General features: G+C 40.8%; 2 protein-coding genes across 6 annotated transcripts in view; one reads left to right on the forward strand and one right to left on the reverse strand.

Moving 5' to 3' along the window:
• Nucleotides 1-4,232: 4,232 nt before the first annotated feature.
• On the forward strand, nt 4,233-5,012 carry pde6ha (phosphodiesterase 6H, cGMP-specific, cone, gamma, paralog a; the record flags this gene model as incomplete). The annotated part of the gene is made up of 2 exons (XM_080520522.1): nt 4,233-4,342; nt 4,895-5,012. The coding sequence occupies 2 exons, from the start codon at nt 4,233-4,235 to the stop codon at nt 5,010-5,012; spliced, it is 228 nt and encodes a 75-aa protein (XP_080376648.1).
• A 1,842-nt stretch (nt 5,013-6,854) lies between these two features.
• Nucleotides 6,855-24,695, reverse strand: part of rbfox2 (RNA binding fox-1 homolog 2) — a 37,544-nt gene continuing 19,703 nt past the window's right edge. For 2 of the 5 annotated variants that reach the window (XM_080494261.1, XM_080494264.1), the window contains 11 exons: nt 21,416-21,622; nt 20,588-20,758; nt 20,021-20,074; nt 19,768-19,860; nt 15,723-15,810; nt 15,381-15,437; nt 14,906-15,056; nt 13,935-13,980; nt 11,179-11,267; nt 10,483-10,555; nt 6,855-10,036 (listed from right to left, as the gene is read on the reverse strand). In XM_080494261.1, coding sequence (XP_080350387.1) covers nt 9,992-10,036; nt 10,483-10,555; nt 11,179-11,267; nt 13,935-13,980; nt 14,906-15,056; nt 15,381-15,437; nt 15,723-15,810; nt 19,768-19,860; nt 20,021-20,074; nt 20,588-20,758; nt 21,416-21,622 — 1,074 coding nt within the window. In that variant the 3' untranslated portion in view covers nt 6,855-9,991. Of the gene's footprint in view, nt 10,037-10,482; nt 10,556-11,178; nt 11,268-13,336; nt 13,374-13,934; nt 13,981-14,905; nt 15,057-15,380; nt 15,438-15,722; nt 15,811-19,767; nt 19,861-20,020; nt 20,075-20,587; nt 20,759-21,415; nt 21,623-24,695 lie in introns of those variants that run through there. The other 3 variants (XM_080494262.1, XM_080494263.1, XR_013936581.1) reach the window with 3 other exon arrangements.

Consider the following 24,695-nt stretch of genomic DNA (forward strand, 5'->3'; position numbering starts at 1 on the left):
CCAGGTTTTGGTGCCTTGCTCCTGAAGGTGCGTACAGTCCTCTGCTTGAACATTGGAGGTCCCTTCTTATCAGCGGGAGTTGCTACGTCTGCCATTTCTATTAGTCACTGAAAAATAAATCACAAACTTCATTTACAACCTGTCTAAAACTCAGAGTTAATCTAACAGCTTATACAATGAGTTCCTTGTTACAAAACCTCCACGATAAGTATAGTTTCAGGAAATCATCCTGTGTTTACTGAGCATTAGTTCTACCAGGTGCAGATTGGCTCTTACTCTGAACCATTAGTTGTGTTGTGACCTCTAAGCTCATCACATCACACTGAATATGTCTGGAATACTTTGTATCTGATGTCTTCTGTGCAACTTCTCTTGTATGCTATTGCCAATTACTCATAGCTCAGTAATACTTCAGTAAATCTCTGCGTACACATTGTCTTGTAATCCTCATGGTCTCCATCAAACTTTCGAAAAGTCAGACCCATCATCAAATTAAAACAAATGAAAAAGTCAATATTTTGTCCATTTTCCTTCTGCTGGGAAGAAGTTGAAACAGCAGAAAAACTTCTGAGACAACACAGAATATGAAGGCAGTAAAAAGGTTTTGACTCCTGACTAAAGTGCCGTTGGATCTTACCTTTGTTGCTCTTGGTTCTCGTGAAGCTGCCGGACGACTCTATGTGTTTCCGACCTGTGCAGATTCTTTCTCAGCCTAATGGGCCTTTTAAGTTCCACAAGCAGTTAATCCACCCAGATAGCCGTTCTTGCCATCCTTTTATGTGCCAACTCTGCGTCATCCTGCTCAGCCACAAATAGACAGGATAAAGGCTAGTGGGATATAAATACAAGGCGTAATACAAATTAGCTGTGCCTGTAAACGTGTTGGATTGAAGCGGATTACAGAGGTGCCCGTTATTGGCAGCGGTGACTGACAGTCATTAGCATAGCTATGGAACTGAAGGCAATAAAATCTGCTAAAAGATGATTGTCTACCTGTCAGAGCTGAGTGTCTTATGACTGCTCCATCAGGGCTATGAAAAGGTAATAAGCTGGAAAAATGGAAAATTGTAGTCGAATTAAAGCAGGTAAGTTCATCATGTTAAAATGTTGATGTACTGCCCGAAGAAAATCTTCATGTAGTTTCAAACATATCTTGGCTATCTGACTCTTTTAACAAGTTATAAAAATGGAATAAAGAGGCCCGGTTTTCATCCAAATGCCTTTTTTTTTTTTTTTTTAATCAGTGGAGGATTATTAATACTTTTTTTCCACTTCAATAGCTTCTTTCATTTCTCTTTTTACAATGTAGACTCACAGAAGTAGAAGAGTTATGAATATAAACGTTTCACAAGGGCGAGTAAGTACTATGGCTTTCTGCCGTTACAACATAAATACAATTAAATTAAGTTTATTCACTCCCACAATAGATTAAAATGGTCTCAAGCCCTCATTCCCAAGTGTAATATGTTATACCTCTTTATGACTTTTGTAAATACTTGATCGCAATTAAATGCACTGGAGTTCAAGTAAAGTTCTTATTGCAGATTACTCAGCATTAGTTACTTTTCAACAGTGTTTTATGACATTTTTAACAGCAGGCATTTGATTTACTATGAATGTATAATCAACAGTATAATCAACAATAGATTTCTCACAAAATATATTTTGGTCAAATTATTTTGGCAACAAAGGTACAGTTCTTGCAATAAAAATGCATCTCAAAATGTTTGAATGTTTGAACCTGGGTGTACGTAATTTGCCACTTGTGAATTTAGAAGTAGTGTCAGTCAGTCACATGGTGTCAACTGTACTTTAGTAACCTATGTGGAAGTTCGACAAGCCAGAACGACTGGGAGCTACAGTGAGTCATGACTTCCGCCCTGCGTTTTATTCACATGTTTGGATTTTAAAATGTTAAATACTGGGAGGTCCTTCCACCTTATTAGTAAACACACATGTGTCCCGACAGGCTGCATGAGGATCTGGACCATGTGATGTAAGAGGAGCAGCGGAGGCACAGTCTCTTCGATCACACGGTGACAGATAAGGAACACTTAAGCATTCATCTCTTAATCCCTCACCACATGGCCTCAGGGCACCACTGAGAGCAAAGAGTGTCACCTCAAACGAACAATTATTAATGTGACACCAAGTGTGTGATCTTGGTAAAACATTCATGATGGTAATTTGGTTCAGCTCCCAATTCTGCTCCCGAGTCTTCACTTTTTAGGTTGTTGTACAAAGGGATTTCACTGTCAGTATTACTTTATTAGAACTTTTGAAATAAGCTGAAATCTAAATATTGACATTATGTAGCTTTTAATTTGTCATTTTATGTCAAAAATATGGTTCTCACAGTAAAAGCTGGACTTCTGCTGGTAATGAATTCACCCTTTACTCCCAGATGTATTTATCGCAGGTGTGTATATGATCACAATATATTGTTGTGCAAATGCAAATCTTCATTCATGTTGACGTCCGAAAATGACTTATGATGCTACTCAGATCTTTTCATGCGTCACCAGGTAAGGCGGCCCTTTTTTCTCATGATACAGGTGGACTGCTGAGCCGATTCCTTAAGCTCATAAACAGTGAGTCAAAATAGAGGGTGGGGTCTAAAAAAAAGCAGGACAGAAAAGTAAGGAGAAGCATGTCAGGGGGATTAGAGAAGACAGTATATAAGAGCCCAGAGGATGCCCTTCTAACAACGAAGCAGACTCGAGAAAGAGACATCAACCAGAAACCAGCTGTACTCATCTACAGGTAAGATCCAACTGGGACTTGTAGTCAGACTTTGGTGCTCTTTCAATTCTGCTGTGGCGATAAAGGTGAGGGACTCTACGGAGTAGATGGGTGGGAAGTCAGTCAAATGTTATCATCTTCCACGTTTCATTCCAGAACTTTGGATACATTTTATAGCTGCACGTGGTTTTGCACTTTACCTTTTGGCTGTTAATGTTCTGATTTGTGGACTGTGCATCATCGCTTCGCAACAACTTTTGCACGTCTCTTATCCTGTATATTTTGTTGTTGAAACTTCATGGTACTTTTTCACCTCCTAGAGGACTCTGGACTTTTAAACGTGTATGTGCAATGTTATGGAGGAGTTCACTGAATGTTTTTTGGGGGACTCTAACCTGGAACACTTATTGACATTTATTGTTAAATCCAAACTCAAACAAGCTTGATAAGAAGATACATTTGAACTGGAGAAGTGGAATTTAAAATGCTTTTATTTGAAGATTTTTCCATTGAGTTTAAGCATTCTGCCTTTGATTCGTAATGATGTTGGTCTGTGGACCAACATGAAAGTCAGTTTGCTATTCAACAAAAAAACTTGTTTCATGGTAACATTGACTGGAGGGTTTTCTGAAACGATTTACACCCTGGAAAAGATGAACTGGGCCGAGCCAAGAAGACATTTTTAAACACAGAGGGAGACTGCAGTGCTTTTGTCTTGTCAAGTTGTAGATAGAACAATGATTCGTTTATAAACAGCATCTTCTATCCGTGGAGGTTTTTGTTTGTTTAATTATTTATTTAATTTTAATGAATGAGGTTAAAACTGTCTCAAAGAATTTCTAAAGTGCAGTGAAGAAAACGTTCTTTGAGTACTTTCTTTTGTCATATCTAGTAGCAACAGTCATCCTTGACGATCATTTTTAAGATGCTGTTTGTTTAAAAGATTCTTGTGGAATTTTTTTTTTTTTTCCCAGGGACATTTTGTAACTTCATTTACTGGCAGAAAAATGAGAAATTGACAAAATTACTTAAAAGTAATGGTTATCAGTGAGATCAGAGTATATCTCAGGTGAAATTCAGAGTATTGCTGAGCTCTCCTGCAAGGTGAAAGGTCTTTCCGCTGAGATCAGATTACAGCAGATTAAAAATTTGCCATTCTGGGCAAAATGTTGTTATGCTCAGGGATCAAAATTTGCCTGGCCTTATGAAGGTGTTAACTTTATTTCTTGGTCTCAGAATATTTGTCTTGAAACTTGGTCATTACTAATCCTCAAAGCCAGGGTGTAAAAATAGACTAAAGCGGTTTGTCTTAGAGGGTTTTAAGGTGCTACGGCAGCTTTGGTGTATAATTTGACCCAACTTGAGAGGGTTATGTCATCACAGCACAGGGCTGTAGGGACTTATAGGAACAAGTGGAAGGGGAGGAGGAAAGAGGATCTTTAACATTAAGATTAACTGTTAATTCTTTCTCTTGCAGAGCCTAAAAAAAAATGGCAGACACTGCAGTTGCGACACCCGCCGACAAGAAGGCACCTCCCAAGTTCAAGCAGAGGACTGCAAGGACCTTCAAGAGCAAGGCCCCCAAACCAGGCCAGAAGGGGTAAGAGGCGCTTTCATGTCACACATTACATCATGGCAATATTTATACATGAGCTCCACTATATTCAAGAATTATCACCCAATTCAGTTTTCAGCACAACAGTTTTTGTAGTTCATGTGGGAATTCAGAGTTGGAAGTAGAACGACTCTAAGATCAGAGATTTTTCTGAGGCGACATGCAGTGTGTCATTCAGTGTATCTGGTGTTTTTATGGCACTTTAGGGTTTGTATCCTCCCACACTGAACAAGCTAGTGCAAGGAACATTGGAGGCCTTCATATAGTTTTCCAACTCAAAGTATTGTGATCGAATGGATCATTTTAACATTTTCTGATCAAGTGAGGAATTCAAATGTCTGAAACTATAACCTCTTCATTGACAATTCAATTGACAAGCTATATGGCATCAGACCATCGAGTACAAATCAACCAAATAAAAAGAATTCTGGTTTGTAAAACATATGGGAAATAGCATAAATACTTACCTCCAAGTGGCACCTTTCAGGATTTGGATTTTTTTTCCGTACAAATAATAGTGTTTTTGTTTGTTTTCAGATTCGGAGACGACATCCCCGGCATGGAGGGTCTGGGCACCGACTTCACAGTGGTCTGCCCCTGGGAGGCTTTCGGGGACATGGAGCTCAGCGACCTGGCCAAATATGGAATTGTTTAGGGACCACCCTGTGTCTTCATATCAGCTATTTTACCTCCCTGCAGTATTTTTCCTGCACTGAACCTTCCTGCCTCACCCTGTTGTCCTTTGCTTTCCTTCAAACCTGACCCGAGAGATGTTTTGTTGAAGTAGGTTTGGGAATCGCTGCACAAAAAACAGAACCCTAAACACGAAACAAGAATATGTCAAATAAAATTGGCAAATCCAATTGTAAACAGTTATATATTAAATATATGTATACACGCTTCACTGAGGTTTTCCGGCTGCCAGATCTGACCCCCACCCCCCACCCCTCTTATTTTGCACTTTTTCACCTCCCGTTTCCTGACCCTCACTCCTCTTCAGCCTTTCCCTCTCCACTCTCCTCCCCCTCTTTGGAGCTAAAACCTTCTTAATGTACTGCTGTTTAAGAGAATTATGAAACATATTTTTATTTTTATGAACCAAGAATGTAAGTTTGTGCATGCTGTCAATAGTGGTTGGATTTCAGTTGAGAACTGCCAATAAATATTTTCCAGAAGAACTCATATGGTGTGACTATCTTTCATGTTTGACCCTGGGAAAAGACATAAATCAAGCAGACATGTTGAGCTTAATCGAAGCCGCTAATAGAAGTCACTTTGAGCAGTCTTTTCTCCGACTCTGTCCTGAGGACTAAAACATGTCAACATATGTCACAGGGTTTGCCACTAAAATGTGCACACAAGAAGGTTCACAGCAAAATATATAAACATCCAACGGCACTTTTAAGATTCCTGGATTAAAAAAACCCCCATTGGTTTCTATTTACGCCACATGGAGGTCAGCAGCTGTTTCTGAGCAACTTGAACGACTGCAGGATTGATTTCTATTTAGCAGCTTGGCAGAAGTGGTTTGACCTTTGATGAGTGTCATTTTGATCAGCTGATCCATTTTCTTTCTCAATCCATGAACTCGCGACGTTCAGATGTTAACCAGTTCTTCAGTGTTTGATGCAAATTGGCGAGCACTAACACGTCGGCGCCAACACAACGCTGCCTCCTGACGTGATGAGTGTTGCAGGCAACATCTCTTTGCTTCTGCAGTTTTTCCTCTCCTTTCATCGCGCTCACCCTTGTCGGGTTTCTTCTGTAAAGATGCAATGAAATGGCAACATTTTAACTGGCAAACTAAAACTAAAGGTAGCTGGTGTATGAAATCAAGTAAATTTAGCTATGTTCACTTTTTTTTTTTATTCATGATTAAATTTGAGTTACAACTACACATGCAAACAATGTAGCTCTTGTCAATATAAATCAACAGATGAAGTCTCACCCGTGGCTAATGGGAATTGTCTCATATTTCGCCCAAAATTTGCCGGAATGTGGAGAATTAGCACTGCGATGTTGTGTTTGCACAATGATCGCTAGATAATTATCACATTTTTGGATTTACAAAGGACGAATGTCATGCAACAGACATGAGACCACTGAGGATTTTGATTGGGTCACTTCACAGTCCAGAAATCATTTTGTCACCAGATGCCGAGAAGAAGAAAAAAAATGGAGCTGCTGAATGAGGACCGGACTAACAAGCCTCATTTCTCATTTCGAAAATGTTGAATTCTGCGGAAAACTTGACACGGTCTTGAAGAGATCTGCAACGACAAATCTACTTAGTTGGATTTTTATTTACTTGTTGAAGATTCGTGATTGCAGGGCCCGGTGGGAAAGTGTTTCAAGATATTTTGGAAACTCCTCCGCATGTCCCCTCTGTAATGTCACAGCCCAGTGAGATACAAGTGCTACAATGACAGCAGACCAACATCTCACAACCTGTGAACAGATTTGCTTGTACTGGACAAAAAGGTGCTCAGCAACAGAATTATAGACTCTACCTTTAATATTGGTGATCGGTCAGATTTGTAACTTTGCATCTCACACACTGGACTACAAAATTAACACTCATCCATTTTACCAAATCAACAAAATACCAAAAGAAAACAAACTGAAAGCTTACTCACAACAAAACATTTTATAGAAAACATTTTATATGGACATTCATTAACAAAAAAGCAAAACAAAAAAACAAAAACAAAAACATAATGGCAATCAAGGGGGATACAGACATGACAGCGGGAAGAAACGCTTCATACTGTAGCAACTATGACGAATGACCACATAGTTTACTACAATATAGTAGCAGAAAAACAACAACACAAAAACAAAAACAGCAAAAAACAAAACATGGCGGGAAAATGAAGGAGCCGCCTGTCATTTCTGCAGCAGCCGTTGTGTTTGTCAGCCGGCCTTTTCGCCAAACGGCACTGTGCTCTTTGTTGTGTCGACTAGCTTTGGACCGCGCGTTGCCGCCGCGGAGCAAAGCGGTAAAGATGAACGAGCCGGGCTCGGCTGCTTCGGAGGCAAATATGAAAAGACACAAGATTCATGCAAAATATTTTTTTTTCTCTTTTTTTTTTTTTTTTTGACTTAACAAGTATCACTCATGCTGATTTGTCCATGCCTTCAGTGGCTCTAAAAGTCTGTCTGTGTGGTTTTGTGTAGCACTTTTTAAGTTGGGAACCAGAAACATGCTGGGAACTGCTAGCATCTTTGGCTGGTGCCATTTTTTTTTTTTTTTTTTTTAAATGGTGTCCAGACCACATTCACTATTGAAATACTTATTATAAAAAAAAAAAAAAAGAAATGTAAATGGTATGATGAAATATAACAGCAGCACATTTAATAATAGGGGGGTGGGGGCACATTATTGACCGGCTTTTAAGTGGAAAAACACTATGGTAGCTTACAAATTTGCGTATTTGAAATTTTTAAAAGAAAAGAAAAAAAAAGCTGTCCCATATTATGCACATACTTAGATCGTCTTCCACATTTACACTTTTGTATTTCACCGTATTGGGATACTAACCAGCTTATGCGTGTATGTGTGATAACACTTTTAGACATTTTACAAGATATCTTCAAACAAACCCGGAGCGACAGACCTCTCTGAGGCGACAGATCGAGCCACTGAAATGTGAAAGGAATCGCCTTTTCAAAAATAGAAAGAAACGAAAACACAATGACGAAAGAAACAAAATGGAAAACAATTAAACACGTTGGTTTCAACCATAGTGCTACAGGCCTCATTTCAAAACAACTCAGTCAACTGCAAAATATTGACACTAAAAGGAAAAAAAAAAGAGCCATTACTGTATAGATTGAAATATAATTAAACGTCATGCTAACGGATCCTATGATCAATCAAACAAACAATTAAAAATAACCTGGACTGAGAGGACTAAAGTCTGGCAATGTTACATGCATACCCTTGTTTGTCTGCACTCATGTACACGCTCAGTTTTAATCCAAAGCAAAAAACACAAAACAAAACAAAAACTTGAAATTTAACTTGCACCTTACTGGAGAAGGAACAACATTTAGAGATATATAAAAAATATATATATATATATATATCAACAGAAGATGAGGGGAAAGTAAATAAAAACAGCTATAAGATAATCATAATCATAACAAAGATAATATATTTATACATACGGCTGAAAAATGTGCTTTCTACAAATCTTTGGAACAAAAAACAAAAGCCCAAAAAGCCACGTTTTGGAAATATAGAATACAATGGTATAGAAATATGCACAATAGTAAGGTGTTTTGCATTTAAATATTTACTATTAACTCACCGACTTGATTGCGCTCTTGCTCAGTAATTGCTGCTGGCAGCACTTTGAACACAATTACCAACTAAAGTATGTTTCAGGAAGACTCATCCAATGTTGAACTCTCGATTAAAAAAATGGGAGCATGAGGGGAAGAAAAGAATCCAAATCATCCAAATGATAAATCTTTACATTAAAATCCCACAGAAACTCCGAGGGCTGTGTGCCAATGATTTAATTTGAATGTCAACTCAGCTAAACAATGCTTTCTGTGTAGTGTTGCACTTTTTGTAGTGTTATGAGATATTGTGCAAGTTTGGACTTGATGGATGATTTTTAAAACAGATGAAGGTTGCTTTGTTTTGTTTTTCACCCCAAGGCTCACCGTTGTAGCTGAGTCAAACAAAATAATTGTGATAATAATATCAATAGCAATAATAATGATAATAATAATAATAATAATAAATTTGGTAACTTTTTTTCTCTAAACTAATTTCTTTGCATATCATAACAATTTAAAGTTTAAAGGTTTACCATTTCCACATACTAAGAAAACTTGAGGTAAGGAACAGCTCTAAAAACCCTCCCTCCTCCTGTAGCGTTATAAACCATCGCGTCTCCTCTCCCAAGCTGCCACGCTCAGTCTGCCCCTGCCAGAACACAGCAGCAATGGAAATCCTCTCGTCACTACCCGCCCACGAAAAAGAGGAATTATAAAACCTGTCAGTGGACTTCTTTTTTTGTTTTTTTTGTCATTATTATTTTAGTGATCCTGGTTCAGAGTGTTTTCAGGTGCCGTTTTAGGTGCACCTTCTTCTGTCTTCTGGTCACCCTGATGATTTGTGGATGCCTCGATTGCTCGCCTCCCTCTCCGTTTTCCTTAAATGCGGAGTGTGTGCTTGCCACACACCGTCGGGCTCTTTTCCCTCACAGGAGTGACAGCTGCTCAAATGTCAGTCATCCGCGTACAGACTTTGGAAGAACTTCTGGGCTCTGTCCCAAATCTTGTGCTGCTGAGTGCCGAGGGAAAAAGATAGGGGAGACTATGATACAGCCGTGCAATAGTGAAGGTGGCCATTTAAAGTCTTATTTATTTATTTTTTTTCAAATTTTTTTTTTTTTAATTATTCAAAGGCCATCCTTCAGTCTTTAATACAGCATTCCTCTATTTCTGTAGTAGCGTATATAAGAAAATGTGGGACTGTTCTGGGGTGGGACGTGAAATACGTTGTTTGTGGATGACTCCACTCTTTAAAACTGGGTGCAGTCAACCTCCACGACAACAGGGGGAGCTCTTTCAGAGTAATTCAATGGAAGAGAGGAGCTCCTGGGAAATGTAGCGTCTTCAATAAGGGGCAAATCTACTGTAGCCCCCCCTGTACAGTGTGGCCTATAAAATGAAAGGAAACACACATTCAGTAAACATAATCTTTGACTTAAAATGCCATTTTAGTCATGCATATATTTTATAATCTCAGAGTCAATTTTGCAAACAAAATCTCAAATTTAACTACGTGCCATCGAGTTGTCCCAATTTTCACGTAACTGGTGCATTTTGAAATATCTGAACAGGAGTTACACGACCAGCCAAACAACAAAAAATTGACTTATCGTACATACAATACAGTTGCAAACGTTCTCTATTGCAGTACTGTTTAATGCTATCTGGTATTGAGTTCTGTGTCTCAGTCATGAGTTAAAAAAAACTGCAGCCGAGCTGCATTAACTAAAGAATAAGTGAAAACTATGTTGAATTCAAAATGTAAAGTAATTATTTTGACCATTATTACACGACAACAAACCTGCCAATGCACTATGCTGCTTGCATGGACTTACCATGGCTCCAACACCGTAGGCAGCCGGGGCGAGCGCAGCATGGTAGGGATCTGCCGTGTAAACTCGTCCATAACTATCAGACATATCGAAGAATATTTGTTTACATTTAGTTTTTATGGTTAGCCACTGTTTAATCTAAAAAAACAAAAAACAAACATTGTAATACTTCAGAAGGCAGTTGATATCAAAAGATGCATTCATGAGCAACTGGGAAGTTGGAAAATTCTGGCTTTTGAGTTTAGAAAATCTGAAACCAATCAAACAGGGAACTTTTCACATGGACGGTTAATGACTCCAGAGTTCAAGGAGCTTCGAGAAGTAGATCTGATGCCACACAACACTGAAGAATTTGTGCATTTACGTGAGATGACATTATTTAATATTGTAGTCTACCCAAACTTATAGCACTAAAGGTGCAAAAGTATAAGCAGACATTTTTAATCTTGTCTTGATAGTTTGTGATATACAAGTGAGGCGTGTAAATAATGTTGACTTTATTTTATCATTGGACGACATCGCTGTTTGCCATTTTGTGCAGAATATGTGTTGGTAGTCTCTTGTTCAAGTTCCCAGCTGCATGGATTCACCAAAAGTATCGCACCTTTTATTGTCATCACCCCGAAAAAAAATAAATAAAAATTTCCCTCTGTGAGACACAACATGCTGTCCAATGAATTCACGTGGCAGTTCACTCACCTGTCGCTGTATGCTGCCGCTGCAGCCGCTGCTGCCGCAGGAGTCGCTACTGCAGCCGGCTGGGCGTAACGATATGCTGCATAGCCACCCTGTGAGCAGGCGGCAGAGTGAGGTGGAGGTGGAGGTGGAGGTGGAGGACGACAGTCACAAGGAAGAGGGAGATGCAATGGTGGGATAAGACAGGAAGGGGGCAGAAAGAAGAGGAAGACACCGTTAAACGATTGCCTGTCTGCAGATTAAAAAAAAAAAAAAAAAAAAAACGAGCAGTGGATCTACGGGGTTACATTGTGAGAAAAACTGCTGAGAAGAGAGCGAAAGATTAACAAGCAGACAGTCAGCAAAACTGGCTAATCTGGTGCAGTATAGCATTCACAAGGATGTAGCTCAGGCTCTGTGTGGCTCTCTCACTCCATGACCAACACCACAAGAAATGACATCCTTAATTGTGCGTAATGCTCTTTTCTGTGGCAGTAAACTGCATCATCGTGTTTCCAGTCTAAGTTGGACATGGAGGAAGAGAGAGTCCATAGCCATAACTGTGCGCCACCCCGGTTCCCCTACCAAAACACACTGTTAAAGAAAGGGGAAGGGGTGGCAAGATGATTGTGTCATTATTTATGTTTGGATGAACAGCTGATGAACAGACACAAAAATATAAAATAAAAAACTACAGGTGTAAGAAGACAATCAGCCAGTCGGATTTAAAAAAAAAAAAAAAAAAAAGGACAAAAACACACACACGCGCACACACGCACACAGACATACACACACTCTCGTGTGACCAGCGACCAATCACTGACAGACACAGCATGCTTTCCCAAACTCAGAACGTACAGTGTATTAGACCAAACATCCCTATGGAAAATAAACAAAAACACACCACTGCATTCTACCCTAAAGAATCAGTCACAACCAAGTCCCTGCATTCAGGACCACACAGTTGCTGCTATGGTAGGAAGGCTGGACCGGGAGAATGGAGGAGGGAAGGAGGGAGGGAGGGAGGGAGGGAGGGAATAGTGAGAGATAGTGAGGAAAAAGGTAGAACTACACAGAAACAGTAGGAGATGAAGGGAGCAATTAACAGAAGAGGAGGATAAAGTGATAAAATTGGGAAAATGAAAAGTTCCAGTAACTTTGACAATGTGGAAGGAAAAGACAAAAAAAAAGATGTGAAAGAGGACAGATAGAAGGGGGGAGGGGTGGGGTTGGGTGGGGTGGGGTGGGGTCGGAGGGACTTGGGTGGGGGAGTCAGCCTTGTAAGTATGTCCGCATGCTGACATTGATTCAGTTAGCATGCCACACGTGAAACAAATAGGGAGATTCCTGGAAGGGGTCTGAATGAATGATTAATTTGAATATTCTTGTCCTGAATCCCTCACTGCTCGTGCCGAGTACATATTTTTGTGTGAAACTTTTTAAAGAGTTATACAGTCATGATTTACTGCTATATTTTGCCATCCTAATATAAGACAATTGAGTAGTAGAGATGGTTCGATCAAACTTAGTAAAATATGACAAAAGCTACAAAGAAATCCATTATATTTGCTCCAACAAAAGGTTAAGTTGGACCTGTAAAGGGTTCAACTAATAATTATTTACTCATCTGATGAGTTTAAAAAAGCCCCCCCCAACCCTCCCATGTTCATCTGTTTTTCCACCCCTTTTTGTACAAAGTGCTTTTGTGTGTAAAATGATTTCACATCTAAAACGACTGATTCTAAAAGGTAATCTACACTTTTCATCATCGATCAACAACACACCGCAAAAAGGTCTCTTTATAGTTTATGTAAACTAATGAAAATTGGCTCAATATGTTGACACAAAACAGATCCAACTAATTTTTTTTGTACAACTAACTGAAATTATACCAACAGTAGTTTTCTGGCTGCTTTCTAGTCTATCTACCGACAGTGTTTCCCTATCTGAATTTAGAGTTGTTGTTTTTTTATTAAAAAAAAAAACAAAAAACAAAACTGAATTAAACAAGTTTCTTTTCTTCCCCCTTCCGCAACTCCACCCATGTCAGAATCCAGTGAGTTAGTAAAAGAAGACAGAAAAGGCATTTCAATCTCAGATGGTCAATAATGTCTAGCAGCACGCAGTCATTGGAGACGAGTAGGATGCACACTGGCTCTCACACAGAGTGTGTAAACCCTACCTGGGGCAATCTGCCACTAATGTCCTGAAACACTAGTCTACAGAGAGAACAGAAACAGCTATTGTCAACCTGGTCTCTCTCAGACTCACGCACGCACACACACACATGCACGCACACGCGCGCACACTCACACACACACACACACACACGCACACACACGCACACACACGCACGCACGCGCACACACGCACGCACGCACCATTACACACTCATAATCACGTTGGTACAAAGTCACAAATGCACAGAAACAAACCAGAGAGGAGTCTACTCATGAACACATGACTACAAGGTGTGCTGGGCAACCGAGGGGTCATGTTTCGTCACGGATATACCGTGTATCATCCATCAATCACAGGGCATTTCATGTAAGACTGCCTGTAAAGTGCTTTTGAAAATGGGACGTGAACATTTACTGCAATTAAAAATCCACTCAAGATTTGGAGGAATAAAAAATGTAGAGTGAATTATAAATCAAAGGATTGAAAGGTAGACATCTCTGTGGGTTCGACCTGTGCTGTCTCACACTTGAAATCCCACAGGCAAGAGGCGAGAAACGTAGATGAGGAGTGAGGCAGTGAGGAGAGACAGGCATACTTACATAGAGATCAGCTGCACCGTAAAAACCATCCTGATAGGCCATCACACTGAGAGAGAGAGACAGACAGACGAGGGAGGAAAGGTAGAGAATACACAGGAGCGTGGTGGGGGAAACAAATCAAAACAAAACAAAACAAAACAAAAAAAAGATGGTGTGTTGCGCCACCATGTGGGCATTGAGCGAAACAACAAATAGAGGTGGTGATTAAGGAAGAGGGGTGAGAAAATGGTGCCAGATTGTGAGAGAGAGAAGAAGAAGAAGGGTGAGATTATTACACACCGTGCAACATGCAAGAATGAATACCACCTCTTTGTATGCAAACGCACCGACTTTACAATGATACAACTGTCACTTGAAGCAGTGAGACAAATCGTTATAAAAAAAAGAAAACAAACGACACAAAAACAGGTTTTCAAAATGTGGATCCTTCCTCACATAGCTTGAACCAGATTGCTTCCTCTCTCATGCTGCTCACAAAACAGTAAATAGTAATAGTTTAAAAGATGATTTCAGATTTCAGATCATCATGTAAAATTTCAGCTATGTTCAGTAATAATGTCCAATGTTATAGCATCCAATGAATATAATGGGGGAAAAACATTATACAGTGGATCCCCTTAACATATCTTGTAAGCATTAATGACCTGTTCAGATCGGACGTATTATTTCACGGCTCCAAATTCTTTACACTCAGAAATTCAGTTAAAAGTGTGAGATTAAAATAATGACCAAATAGTATTTGGCATTTAAGCATAATTTTTTTACGTACAAGGAAATGGTATTTCAGCTTAGCAAACCATCACTGTCAATACCAGAAAATGTATTCAAACACACTGCATGCACAATAATAAAGTCCTACATTAATGATAAATTAAAGCCATGCTTTTAAGAAGGTAGTCATTGTCATACTCTACTTCTTGTCATTAACACCAGTTTGCAGGTGTGGCTCTCGTCATTTTTTGAGTGTTTACCCGGGGTAGGTGGGGATGGCAGGTTGTGGGACAGCTGCCCTCACTGCACTGTAGACCGGCCGAGCTCGACCCCGGAGATGAGCCCCTCGAAAGGTTGCAGCTGTGGAGGCAGCAGCTGCTGCTGCTGCTGCAGGGTAAGGAAACCCTGGCACTGAGACAGAGGGAGAGAGAGCGAGATTGACACTTTTAATATTGTAAATGGAGATGAACACAAGGTAGTAAATCAGTAAATAACTCCCCTAATCAATCACTGTGTCCACCAGAATGTAAAGTTATTGGACTGAGGGGGGAAACGCCAAAACCTTCGATATAAAAGCATATCTGATACAGAAAGGCATTGCATCTCGACATCGGAGAAGCTAAAAATACAAAAATGTTTCCATTTTTAGGCACCCCTTTTGTTGTTGAAATATTTGACTCTGAGCTGATGAAGAGTTGCAATAAACAGTCAAATTCTCAGATGTTCTTGTCTTACCTGTATAGAGCTCAGGGCTGTACATGGCTCCAACCATGGGACTCAACTTCCAGCCAGCTACGTTCAATAAAAACAACAGCAGGTACTTATAGCAGTGTTTTCACATTGAATGCAATTAGACCAACATTTTTATGACTTGTTTATTTTCTCCAGACTGAGATTTGCCGCTGCACATGCTCACAGAGCTTGAAAATCAATATAGTGGATTTCGGATCGATTTGAGCACTTTGCATATAAATCTAGATGCGCAACATAACTAAATACCAAAGTACACCTGAAAAGAAGCCCTAAGGTCACGTGGTGATATTGATCTCACAGGGCTAGCTGTGCAAATTGCATTACCATATGGTAGTGCTGCGAGACCCTCTCCATTAGAGTACGGTGTGGTCATCTTCTTGTTTGTCATCACTCTGGCTGTGGCATTATTGACCTGGACATTAGAGAAAATGGTCAGGGCCTCATATAACTCAGCTTAATACATACACGTGTGATGAGGAAAAACAAAATGCTTTATATTCCAAAACCACTACAGCTTGTGTTACTTAAGGCGAATGTATTCTGTGAAATAGACACACACACACACACACACAAAAAATACGCTTCTCACATGACGACTGCAGCCTTCAAGTTAAAACGTGTGGTGCATCTTAACACTTGTAACAGTTTTTTCTATGACAGCAGTTAATTCTCTTGATGAGCAGCGATGGTATTTGATGCATGCGCTTCTTTTGAAGGAAAAAAGACTTTGAAAACAAGGATCTTGGTGAGTAGTCAGGCAGTTTTGCACACAAACAATGCAACCATTGGCACACAGAACAAAGAATACAACAAAATATTTCAGAACAAAGGCATTCCAAATAAGAAATCCATGACCATTTTATTGCTACCTTAAAAAAAGGAGGGAAAAAGAAGGTGAATTAAGCAGCAGATTCATCAGTAGAACACAATGCAAAAAAACATCAATCAAAGAGTTCATACACAAATTACACACAGCCAATCAGGAGCGCATCACATCACCAAAGGTGAGCAAAACTAGCCAAACAGCAAGCATCAGATGCAGCAAGAGACCAATCAAATAAGGTTGGCAGCCCTCCCAATCAAATACACAATCATACAGAAAAAAAGGAGGAAGAGGAGGGAGAGAGAACAACAGAGATAAGACAAATATGGAAGGATGCAAAAGGAGGAGCCAGTCCACATGAAAAACACATAAAAACACATACATGATGTGATGGAGACGCAGAGAGTGAACAATCCATCCAAATGTGCAATTCGTCAAATGAACAAACAGTCGGATGCGGTACACACATACAGAACACGTCTAACCGTTTGCCTACATTGGATCTGACTGTGCAGGAGCAATGATGGAGAAATGATGAATGGAGCAAGAACAAATACAGACAGAGAAGAGTCGAGATAAATGACAGAGAGGATGGGGGATGCAATTATCATTCCTCAAGAGAAAAAAATAAAAAAAATAAAATGAAATAAAATATCAAATCAAACCGCGGCGGTGAAACACTGCCAGACATTCCAGGTCAGTGTCGCACACCAGAAACACCTCGAAGCACACAACCACCAACACACACCATCCAAAACCAAAACGGATCCAAAAGTAAAACAAGGACACCTCAATACAGAAAATCAGGACAAAGAAAAGTCGGTTCGAATGTTTACAGGCGTTAATTACCGACAGCTTTTTCCCCTTTTGTGTTCGTCTCAAACACTAAGTGAACATGTAAGCAGTGAATTACCTTAAAGTTTCAAGAAAGTCTACTTCCTTTAGGGGCACGCGTTAATCTTCCACAAGTAAGACTTTAATTAAAATGAGAAAGTCTGCACAGCAGAACAGAAAGTGATAGTCAAGCACTACGGCACACCACTGTATATACTAGTATCCCCTCTCCAGTAACTAACATAGCACTCATGCTTCAGCATGCTGTCCCACTAAAAGGTGCAAAAATGCAACTATCGGCTGACACGACACAGAGAGATGACTTGGTACTATATGGCGTCATACAGATGACGAGAAAGAGAGTAAACCATGCAGGATACAGCTCTAGAATTAAATGCCGAATGCAGTTAGAGAGGTGATTGGAATGAATGCATAAGAAGTGGTAGTCAAAGTTGTTGCACTTGCAGATAGATGCAGTACATTCAGTTAAATAAGTGGCCTTTGTAATGCCATGCGGTCAACGGCTAATCTCGTAATAGTCTTCATTCACCACCTCCCCAATCAATCACAGGATTAGCCAATCAGATTCGGCCACTCAATCAATTAATCAAACAATCAATCAATCTCGCTCCCTTCAGCACAGGAGCCCTTCATTTAGGTGTTTGGTGCATTTTATTTCATTTGGACGGATGGGGTGGGGGGGAGGGGTCATTCAAAGATGATGCCATGTATACACAACTTACCGTTGCCAGGGAAACGGCGTGAGGACACGCGAGCAGTTACCGTGGAGACTGACAACAACAACAACATACAAAAATCATCAGGGAAATAGAGAAAATATATGTAAGAAAGAAATGATGAAAAAAAAAAAGAAAGAAAACAAAACAAAAACAAAACGAGGTAATGAAAAGCAACCCCCACCCTGTGGTAGAGAGGAAGTGATGTCACAGGTCACGTGTCAACAGTCACCTATACGTATCAGCCATTTCACCACAACCTAGCCCCCAAGAACCCACTACACACACAGATCATAACACTTTACAAAGGAGCAAACAAGTTTTAAGAGAAAATGACAGAAAAAAAATCTGACTATGGAGGGAAACTATATGTTGTTGTTTTTTTTTGTTTTTTTTAAATCTCGGATTTAATTCAAATAACAGAAATAAGCACTCAAAAATGGAACTTAATCCCAGTCTCCAGTGTTGATGCTACCTGACTACTTCCCAGGATGGGGAGATGGACAAGAGACATGAGGGAGGGAGGAAGGGAGGGAGGGAGGGATGGACAGCACAGATGCAGGTGCAGATGGGGACACAAACAGGGAGAGATGGACGGATGGACAGACAGACTGGCCTGGTGAAAAAGAGTGGAGGAGAACGATGGAGGAGAACCAAAAAGTAAAGAAATAAATCAAAGAGAAAGGAGAGAATGACGGCTATCTATTGCATACTTGTCACTTGTTCAGCCTTTCTCCACCCTCCGTCTTTTTAATTCAGCACACCCACACACAGAGACAGAGACAGAAGAGTGCAGGACAGTCAAGACCATGCAGAATAGCTGGAGTAGCAAGTAGAGGAAAATAAATAAATAAATAAATAAATAAATAAATAAAAGTCTGATTTATAGTCGGGAGCCAGAGCAAATGGCGAAAGCATGGTTTTTGTATTTTTTTTGAAATCTCCAAGGCCATTTGCAACCGAAATTCGAGCTCATGCTGACAAATCAACAGAAAAACATGGATGTCATAACAAAATGCACTTCCATGAGATCAAATTTTTTTTTTTTTTATTTGTGGTGGATGCAAGTGTGTGCATGTGTAATCAATCTGCATCTCTTTAATTATTACCATCTTGCAAGTCAAAAATGAAACATTCTTTTTGAAGCATCAGAAATGACACCACACTTCTCACAGCAGTCTCATTCCCAAAGTTTGCCTTCCTGAAATTGCTCCCATCATGCATCAGTCTTGTGACACAACAAACACAAAAAACTGCGACCCAGATGCAGCCGTGTAATGTTGAGTAAAAGAGTGGGAAAAGCTCCTCCACAACAGTCTGACCATATGCCCCATCCATGCAACATACAATAGCCTCTTAAAGACACCAGCAAGCACTTTTCCGCCCCGAGGGAAATAACAGAGGCTATGAACTGCCCTTGTGGTCATAAACACAACCATAAATCAAAATAAATAAAATAATATAAAATGCCACTCATCATGATCATGGAAGAAGTGATAATGGTGATGGAAAAGGTGCAGAAAAACAGAGAAAATTAAAAGATCCTACATGCTTTGACAGAAGCGGATACCATCAGCGTCAGTGTCGAAGTGACAGTCTCACCAGCCATGCCAGTTGTGTAGCCACGCCACCCAGCATGCTTTGCAAACCACACGGCTTTTAAGATCAAGGTGCAATGAACAGCCCACAACATCCACAAGAACAGCGACATCAGCATGGACATCAAACGGGGAGTGCCGTCAAGAGAGACGTCTGTGCGTGCAGCATCACTGCACCATGCTATAGTGAAGCCAGAAGGGGTTAGAGTTCAACACATAGCAGCCATCCGGAGACCTTGTCTGGGGCTGAAAGGGCCAGAATAAACTTATTTTTTGAACATGAAGGGGGTAAACAGAGGAGAAAATGGTCACTGTTTTGAAAAAAAAAAAAAAAAAAAAAAAAGGGAGGGGGGTAGTGGCGAAGGGAGGCGAGTTACCTCGATTTTACGGCCCTCCACCAGCGTGCCGTGCAGCTTCTCTCTGGCCCGCTCTGCATCTGCACTCAACTCGAACGTTACAAAACCGAAGCCCTGCAAACAGAGGAGAGATTTTGGGGGGGTTGGGGGGGGGGGGGGGGGGGGGGGTTGGAATGACAGAGGCAGCGAGAGAGGAAGGAAAGATCGTAAATGCCAGCGAAGGCTTCTGCTGAGCTCATTTGATGTTTGACAGGTTTATGATTCACCACCGTACCTTGGAACCCCTCTCGTTGAAAATGATCTCCACATCCAGGATTTTGCCAAATTGCTGAGGAGAAGCAAAAAAAAAAAAAACAGGAGAGGAGAGGAAAATTAAGAGACTGAAGCAGCAAGTCAGATACTGCATCTCGCCACAGGGTGTCAGCGCTCCTCAGCCATGCTGCGCTGGCACAGAGCCAGACTCTGGTGGAGCCTGGGCTTCTACCATATCTTCTTTGCCTCTGCTCTCGTTTCTGTGTGCCGCATTTTGGAGGCATTCCTCTTACAAAACAGGCAGTGACGAAGCCAGATCAGTACACCTCACCTTAAATAACCTGCCCGAACATTTCGGATTTTAACCAGTACAGAGTCCATTCAGCAGAAACGGATGACACATTTTTACTGAAATCGTCCCCTTGAGAATTATTACAAATAATCTACTGATGATAAAAAAAAAAAAAAAGGGCAGCGAGTGCTGACGGGGTGTTTGAGCTATTTTCACAAAGCGCAGGCATTTATTCCAAAGATGCAACTTTTGTGATGATTCATGGAATGAATGGGAGGAATAAACCTGTACGCATACCCCAAACATTTGCCGTAGGTCAGGGTCTCGAAAGCGGAAGGGGATGTTGGATACGTGGAGGCGTTTGGGGGTCCCCTTGGCATCTAAGTCATCCCCGGCACTCCCGCCACCTCCCCCTCCTCCCGAGCCAATCCCAGACTGACCGTCAATCTGGGAGGATCCGTCTGGCTGCTGGGACAGGTGTGGGTTTAAGCACAGGAGAGAGGAAACAGACAGACAGCTTGAGGGCTGTGTTGCGACGATGTGATTGATCATCAACTGTCCTTGGAACTTATTTCTCGCAGTGCCGTCGCAGTATGGCTGCAGCTGATGATTCTTCATTTAATGAATTAGTTCACAAAGACAATCCCATAGAAATGTGATGAATATGCACCGTTGTTAATGTAGCCGAGGGAAATCTTTCCCACCGTGCTGAACATAGCCGACTGACAAATACGTAGAAGTTTGACAGAAAGACAAACTAAAAAATTAATAAATAAATAAACAAATCAACGCAGGAAACATTAACACTACGGCATAACATATTTTAGTAAGACTTGATAGTTTGTGTGGTATTAGAGATTTCAAAGATCCAAAGTTGGATTCATATTTTGGCTGCCTACATGCTAGAGGACAGAAACCACAAATCTAAATTCTGGTTAATGGAAGTAAAATGGAAGGTTTACAGATTTTGAAATCGGGAAAAATAAAAATAGCAAAAAGTGGTGAGAATTTAGAGCCTTTTTTAACACCTGTTCAACATATCAGTGTACAGACACTCGCTCTTTGTGCTCTCTGAAAGCTCAGACCTGGTGTGGGCTGCTCACAGAGGAAGATGCTGGCACTCACTTGGGCACTGAGGCTGTTTGCAGCGTTGACTGCGCTGTTCGCTGCTCCACCAGCTTCCACTGGGCCCTGGACCGCCCCTGCTGCATACAGGCTGCCCCCGTAATCCAGGGCCAGGCCGTTCTGGGGTGGCGGTGGTGGGGGAGGCGGGAACGCAGAGAAAGGTGGGGGGACGAGTCCCTCCTGACCACCAGCACTATCCTGTGAGCCCTGTTGGGAAGAGGAAGCAGGAGAGTGAGGAGGAAGTGGGGAGCTAAAGTGGCCGACTGGCGCAAAATCCACAGTATCTTTTACCGAGAGCATCACCCGACCACACAGGGACCACTTTCCCAGGAGCTTTGGTCTAAAAGTCAGACGTGTGGGTATTGTGTTTCCATTTCCTTGTGCATATGTGTGTGTGTGTGTGTGTGTGTGTGTGTGTGTGTGTGTGTGTGTGCAAAAGCGTACATGTATCGACACCCCTCCCCACCCACCCATTAAATATTCACTGCATTCACATCTATTATTGAGGGTCAGATGCCTCCATGCTCAGTGTGTTGTACAACCATGAGTGTCTAATGCCCACACACACACACACACACACACACGCACACACACACGCACGCGCACACGCACGCGCACGCGCGCCTCTGCAACATAAACCACCTTTGACACGCAATCGCCCACGCACTCAACGCTCACACACAAAGACCAACTGTTAGTAAAGAAGCCTGCCCAAGTGTTTCTTACACATTATTACCCCCATAAGAGACTTGTTAAAGACACTCCTAATGTTTGAAGCCCAGAGGACGATAATAAGAGGTTCACACTCTCAAGCTGGAGAAGTACAGACACCACACAACAGACACACACACACGCATTCCTCACTGCTGGCAGAGGGGCATTCGAATACCCTAAATGGTAATAGAGAGTGGAGGGAGACAGTGGGGACGGAGGAGAAAAGGGAAGGATGAACGATAGGAGGTGTTGACTGATTGAAGAAGCATGACGAGTCATCACTATCTTTCATGTCTATTTATAAGTCAAATGACAGAGCAGGATGATCAATTATCAAAACACTCTGGCAACATTAGAAGATATAATAGAGGGAGTATCAGTCTGTAGCTGAGGTTTTTATAGTATGTGGTGACCTTCCACTGGAGGGCGCTGTAGAGCCCAGTGGTATAGTGGCAGGAAGTCTAAGGGTCAGCATGATTATTACTACAAAGTGATTTTCTTTTTGGGAAAAAAAAAAAAAGATGGAGATCAAACCTAATAATCATGCCAGTGAAACACATTTGAAGTGAATTCATTGGGGTTTTAATGAATTAGGGGTCGTGGGAGGATTACAGCGGATGATGGCAGGTAACACGCTGGACGGTGCACCGGTCCCTCACGGGGATCGACAGCCATAATGTGAGAAGCTGTTGAAAACCAGACATTCAACCAAAAAAATTACAGCTTGGGTGAAGCAAAGAGCGTGATGGGTGAGGGGGTTTTTTTTGTAAGAGGTTGAGGATCAGAGTACATGTGGCACATGTGATCCTGTATCTATGCACTTAGGTTTTTCTACTTATCTCACTGATATTTGCAATAGTGTTATCATCCCATTTGACTACTATTAGTTCTGTCCTCGTTCTCAATGTACCGCTCCAATTGCCAGCCCCGGGTGTCACTAGAGGATATTTAAGTGAATAAACTCAGTTGGATTGACTCTTTGGGGAAGATGATTGTCAAGATTTTGAGAATTTAGCAGCCAGAAATTGCTTGGGATTTTTTTGTTCTGGTAAAAAATCTGGCAAAAAGCCAACTGGCCGGGACTGTCTGCCCGCCATTAATCGTGGCAGAAGTCTGGCTAATAAAACACACAAAATCTCCGCCTTTGTCAGAGGTGGAAGAATTCCTTCCTGGAATTATTCCAGCAGTGTTACTGGTTAAAAACCTTCAATAAGACAGAGACAGCCAGAGTGCCACAGTGAGATATATTCAATAACAAGAACCAGAAAACTGATTCAAATGGTCAAGAAAATGCATCAAACACACCCAAAATGTAAATGTGTTTGTTAAACAGTTGAAAGAAAACATATAAAGATCTCTATAAATATGATCTCACAGCCACAGTTGAGCCTTTTGTTCAGCCTATTCTTGTTCTTTTTTTGTCTTCACTTTGTTCTTTTTGTTCCACTCCTACGTCTAATCATAATCACCATTATCCGTTCTTACTATGGTTATTATTACTATTATCAATAGTAGTTATGTCGTGGCACAAGAAAAAGACCCTAATAATTGTCATTCATTATTAAAAGTAATATTTGGTGCCTTTTCCCCAGAATTATATCTCTTCTAAAAAGGCTGTCCACCAAACTCACTAGACATCTGTTTGGCGAGAGTGACTTGTGTGTGTGTGTGTGTGTGTGTGTGTGTGTGTGTGTGTGTGTGTGTGTGAGTGACAGGCTGCAGCGATGCCCATCTGAGTTGCACAATAGATCACTGTCCCTTTGGGAGTGTTAAAAGTGTGTGGGAGGGTGTATTTGTAAGTGTATATATATATATATATATATATATATATATATATATATATATATATATATATATATATATATATATATATATATATATATATATATATATATATATATATATGTGTGTGTGTGTGTGTGTGTGTGTGTGTGTGTGTGTGTGTGTGTGTGTGTGTGTGTGTGTGTGTGTGTGTGTGTGTGTGTACCATCTGTCTCACAGCTTTTGACCTTTGTCAGCGTCACACCTGTGACACGTTAGTCCGGGCCCTCGACTCCGACAAACTGAGGTACGCTCAATCGACACGGATCGCATTGATATGAGACACGAGAGCCAGAAAACGGCGGACTACAAAGTTTGTAATGAAATGAACTGAGATAAAAACCAAAGTGAATAAAATAGTAGGTTTGATACATAATAATAACAATATCAAATCTGGGCATTCTTGCCTCACAGTGATAATCTGTGTATGGCTCCATCGTTGGATGAAGTGATGTTGAAGACGTATGGATGGTGTAAATATTTACAAGATCTGAAATTCTTCACTTTACCTGTGTATCCTCGCAGTTTAACACACTAATTAAAAATCCTGTCACACGGAAGTTAACATCTCTTCAAACGTAGGTATTTATCATCAATTAAATCTTTCTTGTCAGGTGTAATAATTTGCTGCCTTTAAAACCAGCACTCACTTTAATAACAGGATGTTTAAAGAGTGAATTTAGCTGTCAAAACTGCTCATCTACTTTTGTTATTAAATAACAAAAGGAAGAAGATGTCACCCCTC

Source organism: Blennius ocellaris (genome assembly GCF_963422515.1).
Source record: "Blennius ocellaris genome assembly, chromosome: 3".
NCBI lineage: Eukaryota > Metazoa > Chordata > Actinopteri > Blenniiformes > Blenniidae > Blennius > Blennius ocellaris.